Source organism: Tursiops truncatus, chromosome 1 (genome assembly GCF_011762595.2).
Source record: "Tursiops truncatus isolate mTurTru1 chromosome 1, mTurTru1.mat.Y, whole genome shotgun sequence".
NCBI lineage: Eukaryota > Metazoa > Chordata > Mammalia > Artiodactyla > Delphinidae > Tursiops > Tursiops truncatus.
The window spans coordinates 101,756,244-101,771,008 of record NC_047034.1 but is presented as its reverse complement, the minus strand read 5'-3'; the positions used below and the strand labels follow the sequence as shown (position 1 = coordinate 101,771,008).

Here is a 14,765-nt window from a genome sequence, read left to right as displayed (position 1 = left end):
AGTTAAACTCATACCTTCAAGATGATCATGTTTTAAGCTACTGGGTCGGTGGGAGTGGGGAATGTGGAGAGAGAAGGGGGCTAGGGACACAAGGAAAAGGTAAAAAAGAAGAAGAAGAAAAAAAAAAGAAAACTCCCCTCGCTAACAGTCAGAATTAAAGAGACAGAAACAGTGGAGAATAAGATTCCAAAATCCCTGGGGGTTCTTTGGATCTATTCAAATTTTCTTATCACATCCAAGCAGGGAATTCATCACTTAGGGTAACCAGGTGCCACTGGGAGGCTCCAGCAGGAGGTAAGCCTGCTGAAGAAATGAAAGAACTACCAAACAGCCCTAGGGCTTCCCCGCCAAGCACTTTTCCCTCCATTCCTCACACAGAGGAGCTCCTCGTAACCTAGCAACCACCTGCCGGGTTCCCTTTCACGCTGCCTTACTGACGTGCAGCAATGCCAACTGTGGGAAGTGCTAGGAGGACACAGAGTACAAACTGGACACGACTTAACTGTGGAGTCACTCCCTCTCTCCTGCCACGACACAGCAGCCCCATCACCCCATGAAGTATGGGTCAGCTCAAGTGCTTCCTCTCGCCCAGACACGAGGAACCAGGGGTGGTCCCAGACCTCGCTCTTAATCAGAGCACTGGGAAAACCAGGTGAAGACGGTTAGAAAGTCTCCATGGTAAGGGAGACTTGGGAAGGCGGCTCCTAAAAGGATGAGAACGGCTGTCAGTTGGCCCCAACTGGGTGCTTCTACTGCCGAGATGATACCCAGTCAGAGATCTGCTTGCTCCCCGCTCCCCCCGCCCCCATTCTGAGGTCACAATGAACTGCTAAAACTCTGACTCTACCAGAAAGGGCCCTACAGGAGGCAACATACTTTACATAGAATACGTTTGTCCGTGCCCGAGAAAGGGGATGATAGGGAAGAAACAGCTCAAAGTCAGAGGGCCAAACTGCATCCACTTTATCTGCACCTCTCACCTCCCTCAATCATCTTCAGCCACCCTCCAGGCTCTAGGCACCAGCTGGCACAGATATACGAGGGCTTGGAGGCATGGGCTGGTCAGCAGGGCTCAAGAGGGTAGCTAAGTCTGAAATGCTAGGACGGGCCTGCGCTGGCCCAAGACAACTGACACGTGGGTCCATTCAGACCTTGAGGCCCAAGGCCTCTGTGAGTGTGTTTTCAGAGCTTTAGTGCCCATGGAGGCAAATGAAAATACCCTACATTCACTCAGCAAATCCCCAAGCCATTCCTCCAAACCAAGGGCAAAGTGAGAAAGAAAAAAAAAAATGCAATGCATCAAGGAGGGACGTAGAGATTTCATCTCTAAAGCTCTGACCAGATTCAGATGAGGATGGGAGGAAAGAGTAACCTTCGGAACACCTCAGCGAGTCCTCGAAGAGGGTGCTCCTGGAGCCACCAAGAGCAGTTCTATCACTACCAGGGAAGGCAGGGGGAGCCCAGCTAGATGGAAGCACCGACAACCTCACACCTCTTCTCAGTCAACACGACAACTCACGATGACCAATATTCATGCATGAGATGCAATAGCTTAGATAATACTAAGTAAGTCAGTCCTTCCCAAAGCCTCTGCTTAGGTTTAGAATTCCTCATTGGATTATCTTAAAAAGCTGGGACTTCAGTGAAAGAAAAAACGGAATTATGGAGTAAGGGGAGCAGGTGAGCACAGCTTGAGTGAGCCTGCAGTGGGAGATAGCCAGTTTCTGGAACATGGCGTGCAGTGAGTTCTAAAGGACAGCTGTGATTTACACACTGCAGAAGTCTAGGGCACATTTTTTATGTTATGGTCAAGTCAAATCGTAGTTTATGTGGATAGTGTCCCCAAATTCCTTGCAGTGTACAACCTGCACAAAAGCGTATGTGATGCCGCCAACACATCATTTATAAAGCCCTGACCAGAGTCTGACACAGCAGCCCTGCTGGCTTAGGATTACACGTTGGCTGCAGTTAAGCTACAGCTCAGACATAGTGGGGGTAGAAGAGAGGGGAAAAATAAAATCCACCTCCATTCCAACAAACTTCATTATGACTGCCTCCAGTGGCCACGTGGTTCTACTAGAGTTTTCTCCTCTAGGAGAAGCTTTAGACCTTCCATTCTCTGGTCTAAAGGGAAGAAATGCCAAAACCCTGGGGCAGGCACAGTCACAGGCACACAAAAAGCAACAGGCCTAAATACTCCGAAGCCAGGATGCGGGAATAATAAAGACAAAATGTGGCTCCTAGGAGGCAAGCACCTTAAGTCCTAACTTGTACCATGATTTCTCCTAAAATTTAATGATATATTTTTGTTATGAGAAATCCGAGTTCTCTTTTCTGTTGTAGGTGCCAGACGTAATTACAGTTCTCGAAAATAAAATAAAATAAAACAAAGATACACACCTGAAAAATGGGGAGGGGGGGACAGAAGTGAAAAGCATCATTTCTTTCTGTTCAGAAGATTGTTTAGAAGCGTTGAGTATTTGGACGCACTGAATGTCAGCCCCACTGGAAAGTAAAGTATTACACAGCTCATGGTCCCAGATTAGCCACTGAACAAGAGGGTGGCTGCTGAAATGGAAAGGATGGCTCAGGAAGCCTCAGGGAGCCTTCAGTCCTCCAATGAAGGTAAACACAGCTTCACAACTCCTGTCTGCCATTCCAAAATCCAAAAACTCTGAAAACTGACAATTTTAAATAATTCATTTAGCAGCAGAACAAACCCAACCTCATTTGGTGGCAAAATGTGACCTGAACTAGGTAAAATCATTTGTAGTCTATTTATCCCACTTCACGTGAACATTCTCACATTTCACTGCTGAAATGATGGGCTTGATTGTGGGATGCTGACCCCAGCTCCCTTTGGGGGTGTTATATATATATGTACCATATTACCTTTCCGAAAAACTCTGAAGTTTTAAAACACATCTAGCCCCCAGGGTTTCAGATAAGGGGAAGAGTTTGTAAACTTAGAATAGGGTGACATAAGACCCCTGCAAAGATTACTAAAAGCCCAAAACAGTCAAATTACATCCTGGTGGTTTCAATCTAACCAGCTTCCTACACAAGCCAGATGGTGACATTATCTGGCAACACTGTGTTAGAAATGGGAAATCTATTACCACAGGCTCCCTACTACACGTTAAATCCTGGTTTCCTACCTTCACATATTCCAGAGTTGGGTCCAGAAGATGCTGATCCCTGAAAAGAGAAAATATAAATATAAGAACAATTGGGAACAATGCAATCTTACCCTGGGTAAAATGTACCCAACATTATTTCACCCTGTTCATTCACATTATTAAGATGGCCCCACCTCCCAGGCAATACCCACAGCAGACAGATAAGGAAGTTAGAACAGACAGAGATTTCTTTCACAGGTGTCTCCACGGGGTGGAGGACGTACAGGATACCACCATGACCTCAGTCTAGAAGCTCCACATGTTTTCCTGTCAAATTCAAGCTCCAAGAGTTAGACTATTCATATGTGGTAATTCTAGATTCACTCTGAACATAGAAATTAGCCTAACGGTCCGAAGCAAAGAGCTGTGAGAGATGCGAGTAAAGCAGGGCTGGATGCCCAAACCTGCAACACTTTGGACCAGGCAACTGTGTCACACCCACTTTGACAGAAAACGGAGGCTCAGGTGGGCAGATCGGCTGCTCAAGGTCACCCAGCACCCGGGTGAGTGAGTTCTGAACCCAGCTCTGCTTCTAAATCACCTTTCTCTTTTGCTGTCAAGCTGAGCAATTCATCCTAATTTTCTTTGGTGCCCCGGTGTTTTTTCTCTCCCCATTTAATGTCTGCTCATGTCTATCATACTGTTAGGATTAACCAGACAATTAAAAGTAAACAGCAGTGGTGTCACTGAGGAGGCTGACTTATTATAGTGGAAGAGGATCTAAGGCAAAGGAAAAGAGGGAGAGACATGAGAGCTGACGTTTCCAGCACCGGCAGAGTTACAGCAAAGTGCCCCCCTTAACAGACTATGTGAAAAGACAGCTGCCTTCAGAGACTTAAACTCCACAAAATCAACACATCACCCTGCAGAGACGGGATCATTTTTTAAAGGACAGAATGGCTCTGTAGCCGATAGGAGTAGTCTTCTTAAGGTGGGGGCGGGGTGTCAGTATACCTAGAAAGTGGACGCATCCTTCAGAAGGCGGGGGATCACTACCGGCAAGCAGCTGCCTCTGGAAGGGTGAGCTCAACCCCAGACCCTCGGGGGCTTGGATGCTTCCCTCTGTGGAGAGACTGCAGCCCTTCTCCCCTGAACAGGGGCAGCAGGACCCCTGCTGGGACACAAGGAGTCGATCCCACAGCTCAGGGGCACACCATCTTGTTGTGAAATGGATCCAACCCCCAAAGCTATTCCTGGAGTGGTCTGTCCACTTAGGGCTGCACACAGGGCACACGCACAGAGGCAGGCTGGCTTCGGAGATGCTCCTCTCGGATGTGCAAACAGATTAGGTTCTGAAATGAGTCCCTTTGTAAGGCCAAAGTATCCGAGAAGGGCTTAAGCTCAAAGTCCCTGGTGCATTTCCATCAAAGAGGGGTATAAATCAGTCTTTCAGAGCCTGAAAACCAGGCATACTCTTTGCCTCCAAGCTTGTGTGTGTTAATCAGGCATCTTTTCCCAAAGCAGCCGAGTCCGTCTGCTGTGCTGGGTCACCACCTCTTCTGCTGCAGTCTGGACATTGCATTGATGTCATCAGACTTTGTGACCATGGGACCACCCGGCTAGTGACTAAAAACTTTGTCAGCAGGGCTTTGGTCATACTCCCCTTTAAATTCGAAAACTCCTGGTTTTCTACTGAATTAACATTTTAGGCTTATAGGCATCCAGTCTTATGCTAATCATCTGGCCCAGTGGCCTGGCCCTGGGAGTGCAGAAAGATGTTAGAACCACTGAAATGCTGTTTCTCATCTTCTTCACGTTTCTATTTTTATGTAAGTTCTAAAATGTACATTATATACATTCAGACACATATGTCAATGCATGGATAAACCGTGTAGGTGTGTGCTTTTTAAGCCAATGATTTGGTCTCGGGATCTCTTTACACTCTAAATAATTGAGGACTCTGAAAAATTTTGTTCATGTGGGTTATATCTACTGATTACTGATATTAGAAATTAAATCCGAGAAACTTGCAAAATATTAATACATATTTTTAAAGTAAACCCATTATATGTTTAAATAAATAACGTTTTAATGAAAAACAGATACGTTTTTCATAGCAAGAATTTAGTGAGAAGAGTGACATTGTCTTACATTTTTGCAAATCTTTTAAACGTCTGGCTTACTAGAAGACAGGTAAATCCTCACATCTACTTCTGCATTCAATATGTCGTGATATGTCTTGGTTGAAATAAATGAAGAAAATCCACATTCACAGTTATGTAATTGGAAAGGGAGGGATATTTAATGGACTTGCATATAATTATGGATGTTCTACTTTGATAACATGCCAAAACTTGACAAGTAGTAGTTTCTTAAAGGTTAGCTGTGATGTGGAATCTGAAACCACATCTCTTACTCTTTTCCATCTGTCCTGCACTTTGAATGGACATTTTGTCCATGTGTGATTCCATAACCACTATTCTGGGAAACACTGGTTCACTGAGTTATACAGATTTTCCAAATTTTGACCCATTTCATTATCATGTAAAAGAAGAATCACATTGGTTAATACCATCACTGATCTCATCAGAAGTTACTAGGTACTGGGAATTGCCAAGCTTACGGTAGAGGATACAAGTCTTCTAACTTGAAAGCTTGAATTTTTTCATTGGCAACTAACATTGTCAAATATTTTCCCTGAGCTTCATTTCATTCATTTTGGGGAAACTATCTGCCAAATACCAAGACCACACAGTCATGATCGGCAATTTTAACTCTTTTTTTAGGTGATCAAAGGTCATTCTTTTAGTAAATTCTTTTTAGAATTTTGTCCAGGATCTGCTCTTCTCACCAGATTTAGCTGTAAAAATCCTTTTCCTTTTACCTACTGAAAGCTGAGGTGTACTTTCTCTAGAGGTGTACCTGAAAACTCTGAGCTAGTTCTCTCAGGATAGATCCCTCAGACTCTCTTGGGGAGGGTGTGGGACAACCAACACGAGTGCTGTGTATGAGTGGCTCCTGAGGCAGCCCCAGCTGCAGCAGGGTCGCCGCTCAGAGATGGGGTCACCTCAAGGCAGGGTGGCCCATGTGAGACAGGCGGGGACCTGGGACCCATTACTGCAGTGCTTGCACCTGGACAAATATCTCCTGGAGCAACGGAATATAAAGAAACTATAAAGAACTAAAGATAACTGCACACGTGCACGGTTGGGGCAAATTATGAATAAGATACAAAAAGACCAAAACCCAGCTGCCACTTCTCAGGTGCCAGGAGCAAAAGCAGGGTACTGCGCGTGAGCCCTGCACACAGCGCCACCAAGAGGATGGGCAGACCACCTAAGCCACTCTGGCCCGACCCACCGATCTGCGCCTGCGCTCACCCCGTTTAAGGGACCAGCTCTCCCCCACTGAGGGAGCGAGCAAGGGTACCTGTTACTTGTTTTCACTCCCTCGTGCTGCAGCACGAGTCCCAATAAAGCCTTGCCTGAATTTCTTGTCTGGCCTCTCATCAATTTCTATTGATTAAAGAGTCTGAGGACCCAAGTCAGTAACATACCTGCTCTCCCCACCACCCTGCTCTCCTGCCCAGAGACCCCGGCACCTAGGAGCCTGGGGTGTTCTCCCAAGTGTCTCCCCAGCCTCGGATGAACTCCCGTGTTCCTATGGCGCTCCTCCACCACACACACCTCTTTTGGCAAAAGAGAAGGAAAACAAGAGCTGCTGGTTAGGGATAAAACTGAAGTCCCCTCTTGACCCCGCCCCCAAATGAACTCTGCTAAGGAAGCCTTGCTCATTCTGTTCCCAGAGCAGAGGGGGATCCAAGTTCTAGTTCAGTGCACCAAGGGGTGCCCTAGTGGATCCTTGTATTCTTCTACTCGTCCTTTTTTTTTCCTTTTTTTTGCGGTACGCGGGCCTCTCACTGTTGTGGCCTCTCCCGTTGCGGAGCACAGGCTCCGGGAAGCGCAGGCTCAGCAGCCATGGCTCACGGGCCATGTGGGATATTCCCGTACCAGGGCACGAACCCGCGTCCCCTGAATCGGCAGGCGGACTCTCAACCACTGCGCCACCAGGGAAGCCCCTACTCGTCCTTTTTAGAGAGATGAGGGAAGATAAGGAGAGTATGATAAAACTGAGTGAGTGTGTTATAAATCCAAAAGCTTTAAAAATCATTGCCTCGAACCAAATTAAAATTATATTTAAATGCAGAAGTGCTGTGTCTCCTTTCTCAGCCAGCCTAACCCTAGCCCTAACCCATCTAACCAGAAAGAAGACATGAGCTGGAAAACATAGCAGTTGGCCCTGTAGCCCCAGCCTCTAATTTGAAATAGAATACCCTATTATTCATACAGGACTGTGCCACAAACACTCCTTAAACCATATCTTTATATTCCCCAAAAGAGATCACTAGAAAACAAACACAGAAACTTGGCAATGTAAATGAAAAGCTTTTTTAATCTTTTTTTTGCTTATGTCAATTATGAATCCCCACCCATGTGAAACCGTGATGTTGTGTGCATCTCTCTTTACAACTGCAGAGTCTGGCAGGCACCGTGTCCCCTCTGTCGGGCAGGCTGCCCCGCTGAGCGCCATCCACAGACCGCAGGAAAGCAGCAGGATGAAACTGGACTCTCCTGTTATTTTGTTCTTAGGTTTATTAAGTTTTAAATAACATCACTGTGTTTACTCTGGTTAAATCATTCTTTCCAGCATCCCACTTTCTTAAGTTCATACTGAGGGATGTTTAGCTGGGAGTCACAGAAATGTTATACATATTTACTATTTTGGTTTGTTTCTCATCGGTAACCAGGTTAATAATATCCTCCCTCTTAAAAGGACACTTGATGTATAAGTGGTTGCTATTTTGAGTGAAGAGGTTTTCTGTCTTGAATACACAAACAAAATTTCACTAACATAGATCTTTTCTGAGCAGTTCGAATACAGATGGAGATGGAAGTGCCCTATGTCTGTCTTCAATTAGAGAATGTTTTAAGTGAATGGATGTTTCCTTATTTAAAGACTATAGACTAACTTAATGGCTAATGGTGTTGCCACACAAATGTCCCTTTGGATAAAACATAAAACGGAATTGCTTGTAATACATGATTATTTCATACAATGGAGGGATGTGAGAAACTAGATCCAGCTATTCCAGACTGAGGCTCCCCTTAAACTCCACGCACAACAATGATGTGCAGAGCTGGCTGGCACACTTCCTCTGTGCAGGTGGCATGGTGTTTCCATGCATGTTCACTGTATGTTTATTTATTTATATATGGTCTCTCCCTCTACAAGGTGAGCAACCCAAGAGTAGTGATGTGTCTACTTCATGCCCAGTATGTCCCACAGTTCTTGCATTCATCCCACAAACATTATCAAGCATCTACAATATGCTATGCAGTTGGCCAGACAACAGAAATACAAGAACCAAAGACAAAGGCCCTGCATTTAGAGAGGTTGCAGGCAAGTGGGAAACACAGATCAATTGATCCAGCACAATTCAACTTAGTGAGAGTGTCAGTGGGAGGTTCGAGGGCTGAGTAGGGACTTGTCCCAATGAAGAAGCTGTGGGGTAGGTGGTGATGAGACATGCCCAGGCAATGAGAGAAGCACGTGACAATATGGTACGTCTGAGGAACCACAGTGTTGTGGAGTTAATTCCCCGCTGGCCCAGGCCACCATCATCTCTTCCCTGGACCCCTGCATTACCCTCCCCAATTCTACTCCATCTCCACAATCTCCACGATAGCAGTCGTGCTACTACTCAGATCACTCCCCTGCTCAAAATCCTCTAATATCTCTCATCCAGTCAGAACAAAACCCTGAGGTCCCCACCGTGGCCTTCAATGCCCTGGTTGGCATGACCCCAGCCAGCTCTCCAACCTCATCGTGTTAGGCAGAATTTCAAAGATGCCCCCTCCCAAGATTCCTGTCCCTTGGTGAGTCAGTCAAACACTAATCTAGGTACTGCTGTGAAGGGATTTTGCAGATGTTATTAACATCGCAAGTCAGCTGACATCAAGACAAGGCAATTATCTGAGGGGACCTGACTTGAAGAGGGAGGGGAATTTGACATGAGGGACCCTGTTGCCAGTGTGATGTTATGAGAGGGTCTGTGATGAGGCCCAAGACACCGAACCTCCAGGAGATGGGAGCTGCCCCTGGCAGATGGCCAGGAGATGGAGACCTCAGTCCTACAACTGCAAGGAATTGAATTCTGCCGACGACCTGAATGAGCGTGGAAGCAGATTCTCCCCCAGAGCCTGAGGTGAGAACGCAGCTGCTGACATCTTGAGTGAGACCCTGAGCTGAGAACCCAGTTGAGCCATGAAGGACTTCTGCTCTACAGAAACTGTGAGGTAACAAACAGGTGTTAAGTCACCAAGTTTGTGGTGTGTTACTCAGCAAAAAAAACGCTAATACGCTTGTCTATTCCATCCAAGCCCTACTGACTTTTCTTTCTGTTGCTCAAACACATCAAGCCGGCTCCTGCTGCTGTGGCTTGGCACTTACTGTTCCTTTGCTTGGAATAGTCTCCCCAGATATACTCGAAGGCTCACTCCTCACAGCTCTCAGGTCTCTCTCAAACATCGCTTCCTTAACCATCTCATCTAAATGAGCACCATCACCCTCTATCCCCTTTTCTGGCTTCATCTTTTCCCACATTATCTGATATTATATGAAATGTTTATTTGCTCATGGTCTGTCTGTTTCCCAGAATATAATCCTGCAAGAGTGGGGCTTTCTCTGCTTTGTGTACCTTGGTGTCCCCAGTACTTTGCACATAGCAGTTGCTCAGAAACCACTTGCTGAATTAACGAAGAAAAGAACAACTAACGGAAGCACAGGGCTGGGGGAAGCAGCAGGACTGGTGGGGGTTGGGAGAAGAAGAAGAGGCAGAGCCAGATCATAAGGGGCTTGGATGCCACGTAAACACATTTAGACTTTATCTTGAAAGCAGTGGGATTTGTTCAAGGCTCTTAAGCTGGAGAATAACCAGAGATTTGTGTTTTAGAAAAATCCCCCTGCAGCAGTGTGGAAAACAGATTAGTGGGGGGCAAAGCGGAGTCAGGAAGACTAAAGGAGAGGGTACTAAAGGGGTCTGGGTAAGAGATGATGAGGCCTGGATTAGAGCGATAGAGGGAGTGGGGGGATGGTGTACAGACTTGAGAGACTTTTAGAACTGTGAATAGATAGACCTTGGTAAATGGCAGGATTTGGTGGGCGAAAGGGAAGAAAGAGGTAAGGACACTCACTGAATTCTTTCTAAGGGAACTGGGTAGATGGTGCCTAGCACTTGGCAGGGACTCCATACATTTGTTAAGAATGAATTAGCAGGGACTTCCCTGGTGGTGCAGTGGTTAAGAATCCGCCTGCCAACGCAGGGGATATGGGTTCGAGCCCTGGTCCGGGAAGATCCCACATGCCGCGGAGCAACTAAGCCCGTGCGCCACAAATACGGAGCCTGCGTGCCACAACTCCTGAAGCCCACGCGCCTAGAGCCCGTGCTCTGCAACGTGAGAAGCCTGTGCACCGCAACGAAGAGTAGCCCCTGCTCGCCACAACTAGAGAAATCCCGTGAGCAGCAACGAAGACCTAACACAGCCAAAAATAAATTAATTAATTAAAAAAAAAAAAGAATGAATTAGCAAACACCTCTGCCTCGAGCACCATACTGTACTAACTAGACTACCAGGTTCTGAATTAATAGGACTTTACCTCATTACCATCCATGTTCCAGTTAGCAGTCCACATAATTGCTGCCATTTAGCTACTGAATGTCTCAAATAAGTTTTCCTTCCTTCTCAACAGATAAATAAGTTACTTTCAGGAGAGTCTTTCACATCCCTCAGATTATGAACACATAAATCTTTCCCTTAAAGTATGATGAAATATAACATTTAAGGGACCTCTTCACACCAGCAAAAGTAGTTAACTCATGAAGGAAAGCCAGAGAACAGCAAAGCCAAGTAGCTGTGCAGAAGTTAGACAAGAGTGCCCGATTTTGGGCTTCCCTGGTGGCGCAGTGGTTGGGAGTCCGCCTGCCGATGCAGGGGACACGGGTTCGTGCCCCGGTCCGGGAAGATCCCACATGCCGCGGAGCGGCTGGGCCCGTGAGCCATGGCCGCTGAGCCTGCGCGTCCGGAGCCTGTGCTCCGCAACGGGAGAGGCCACAACAGTGAGAGGCCCGCGTACCGCAAAAAAAAAAAAAAAAAGAGTGTCCGATTTTATATAACACTTTGGTCTTCTCCATCACCCCCACCTCAGTTGCCACTGCTTGCTTATGTCTTTTCCGCAGGACTGTAAGCTCCCTGAGGTCAGCGGCTACCTCTGTCTTGCTCGCCAATGTGAACAAGCACATACAAAAGTATTTGTCACACAGCAGCCAATTAATAAATAAACAAGGACAAAAATGCACAAATGAAAATATAAACCACAATTAATCACCCTTGTATCTATATAATCCAAATAAGGCCTCAGAAAATTCGAAATTTCTACGATGGGACCTCCCTTTGCTAAATCTGGTAGACCAGATATTCTCAAAATTAAATGATAATCAAATTACAGATGTATTTCCAAATACAAGAAAGGGAAAGTCTCAGGAAACACATACAAAACAGATACAGAAACAGAACAAGTCAAGAACACAAAACGTGAACAACAGCAACAAAAAGGTAAGGAGGAAAGCAGGGAGGCTAAGCCCTGGGTTCATACGAGTGAGCAGCTAACCCCAAAGCCCCACATAAACCCACCTGAACCATCAGAACGGGACTACACCACCCACTACGGAAGGAATGTGCTAAACACAACACAACACGAAAGAAAAAACAAGCTCTAGCAAAGGGAACCAAGGAGAGCTACTGTCTCCACCACAGATTCCGATGGAAAAAAAATAATAATAGTCTCCCCTAAGAATCTGTAACCACAAGTAAGCCTTTGGGATTCATATTTATATGACCTGCTTTGACAGAGAATCCAAAACTGAAAAAAAATTAAAGCGTCTGGGTTGGTGGCACCATTAGCAAGGAAACAATGTAAATCCTTTCTGGAGGAAAACTAGATCTGCAACAGAAAGCTACTCAGGATATCCACAAGTTTGGTTAAATACAAAAATTCCCTTTCAGAAATAACCACATACATGAGAAAACAAGCCCCAATGACTGAAAGTTAGTAGAAATGACAATAGATTGAGATCCCCAAAGACTTCAGATATTGGAATTTCAGATATAAGCTATAAAATAATGATGTACGATAAATTTTTTTAAAAGATGGAATAAAAAAGTGACCTAAGAAGAAACAGGCAGACATAAAAATAATCTACTATAACTTCCAGAAATAAAAAGCTAATTGATCAAAATATCTAGATATAAAGAATTATAAAGATAACCTTCTAAATAACTTAGACATGACTAGAGAAAACATTTATGAATTAAAACAAATATATAAAGAGATTATACAAAACACAGCTCAGAGAGAAAAGGTGAAGAATAATATAAAAGAGACATTGAAGGTAGAATGAGAAGGCTTAATTAACCAGAACTCTAGAAGGAGAGAATTGAGAGAAAGGCAAAAAGCAATAGTCAAAGAAATAATGATGGGAAATCTTCAAAATTAATGAAAGATACTAATTATCAGATTCAGGCATCCCATGAGTCCTAAGCAGTGTAAACAAAAATAAACACATTGTAATGAAACTACAGACCACCAAAAACAAAGAGAAGATCTTAAAAGCAGCAGAAGAGCAAAGAAAGGCTTCCCCGAGATCAATGACAATTAGACTGACAGCAGATTCTCATCAGTCAAAAGGGAAAGTGAGGAGCACAAAATTTCTTGCCCAGCAAACTACCTAGAACAAGGGTGAATAAAGACAATTTGAGACAAATGAAAATCGAAAATACCCTTCAGGAAGCAGGAAAAGGATGCCAGAAGGAAAGCTTAAGATCTAAGACTGAATGATGCACGAAGAACTGGTAAACACGTAGGCAACTCTAAACCAGCACTGACAGTGCAAAATAAGACAAATATCTAATAACAGTATGGTGGTTCTTCAAAAAATTAAAAGTAGAATTACTACATGATCCGGCAATTTGCCTTCTGAACATATACCCCCAAAAACTGAAAGCAAGATTTTGAAGAGATATTTGTGCACACATGTTCGTAGCAGCATTATTCACAGAAGCCAAAAGGTGGAAGTAATCCAAGTGTCCATGAGTAGATAAATGGATAAACAAGGTGTGGTACATACACAATGTGGTATATATACCATGGAATATTATTTGGCCTTAAAAAGGAAGAAAATTTTGACACATGCTACAATATGGAAGAAACTTGAGGACATTATGCTAAGTGAAATAAGCTTGTCACAAAAAGTCAAATAACTGTATGATTTCACTTATGTAAGATATCCAGAGTAGTCAAAATCATAGAGACAGAAAGTATAATGGTGGTTGCCAGGGGCGGGGGAAGAGAGAATGGGGAGTTGTTGTTTAATGGGTGCAGAGTTTCAGGTCTGTCACACAGAGTGAAGTAAGTCACAAAAAGAAAAGGAAATATATTAATGCATATAAGTGGAATCTTGAAAAATGGTACAGATGAACCTATTTGCTGGGCAGGAATAGAGATGCAGACGTAGAGAACAGACATGGGGACACGGTGGGGAAGAGGAGGGTGGGATGAATTAGGAGATTTGGTTTGACAAAAGTACACTACCATGTGTAAAATAGATAGATGGCTAGTGGGAAACTGATGTATAGCACAGGGAGCTCAGCTCGGTGCTCTGTGATGACCTAGATGGGTGGGATGGGAGGGTGGGAGGGAGGTCCAAGAGGGAGGGGTTATATGTATACATATAGCTAATACACTTCATTGTACAGCAGAAACTAACACAACATTGTAAAGCAATTATACTCCAATAAAAATAAATAAAATAGGACTTCCCTGGTGGCTCAGTGCTTAAGAATCCGCCTGCCAATGCAGGGGACATGGGTTCGAGCCCTGGTCCAGGAAGATCCCACATGCCACGGAGCAACTAGGCCCATGGACCACAACTACTGAGCCTGCGCTCTAGAGTCCGCGAGCCACAACTACTGAGCCCATGTGTCACAACTACTGAGCCCATGTGCCACAAGTACTGAAGCCTGCACGCCTAGAGCCTGTGCTCCGCAACAAGAAAAGCCACTGCAATGAGAAGCCCATGCAACACAACGAAGAGTAGCCCCTGCTCGCAGCAACTAGAGAAAGCCCGCATGCAGCAACAAAGACCCAACACAGCCAAAAATAAATAAATTTATTTAAATAAATAAATAAATAAAGATGAAAAGAGTTCTGGAGACTGGTTGTGCAACAATGTGAATGTACTTAACATTACTGAACTGTGCACTTAAAAATGGCTAAGATGGTAAATTTTATGGTATGTGTATTTTACCACAATTTAAAAAGACAAACTAAAACACAAGGCAACATTGACGTATGAGCCAAGTGGAAGGTATCCAAAGCTTATGTTCTAAGTCCTGCATTGCTCAGGAAAAAGGAGAGGTATTGTTTCACTCTATTATGTTGTTTAAAGTCATATAAAAGTATTTTTTAAATAACCACTAAGTGAATAGGAATAGAGTATTTTTTAAAAGCCAATTTAAAATAAGGCAATTA

At 44.5% G+C, this 14,765-nt stretch overlaps 1 protein-coding gene across 5 annotated transcripts in view; it reads right to left on the bottom strand.

Annotated features, from left to right (window-relative positions):
• Positions 1-14,765, bottom strand: part of BCAR3 (BCAR3 adaptor protein, NSP family member) — a 206,287-nt gene that overhangs the window by 75,756 nt on the left and 115,766 nt on the right. For all 5 annotated transcript variants that reach the window (XM_073810880.1, XM_073810893.1, XM_019919797.3 and 2 more), the window contains one exon: positions 3,159-3,198. In XM_073810880.1, the coding sequence (XP_073666981.1) occupies positions 3,159-3,198 (40 nt within the window). The remainder of the gene's footprint in view (positions 1-3,158; positions 3,199-14,765) is intronic.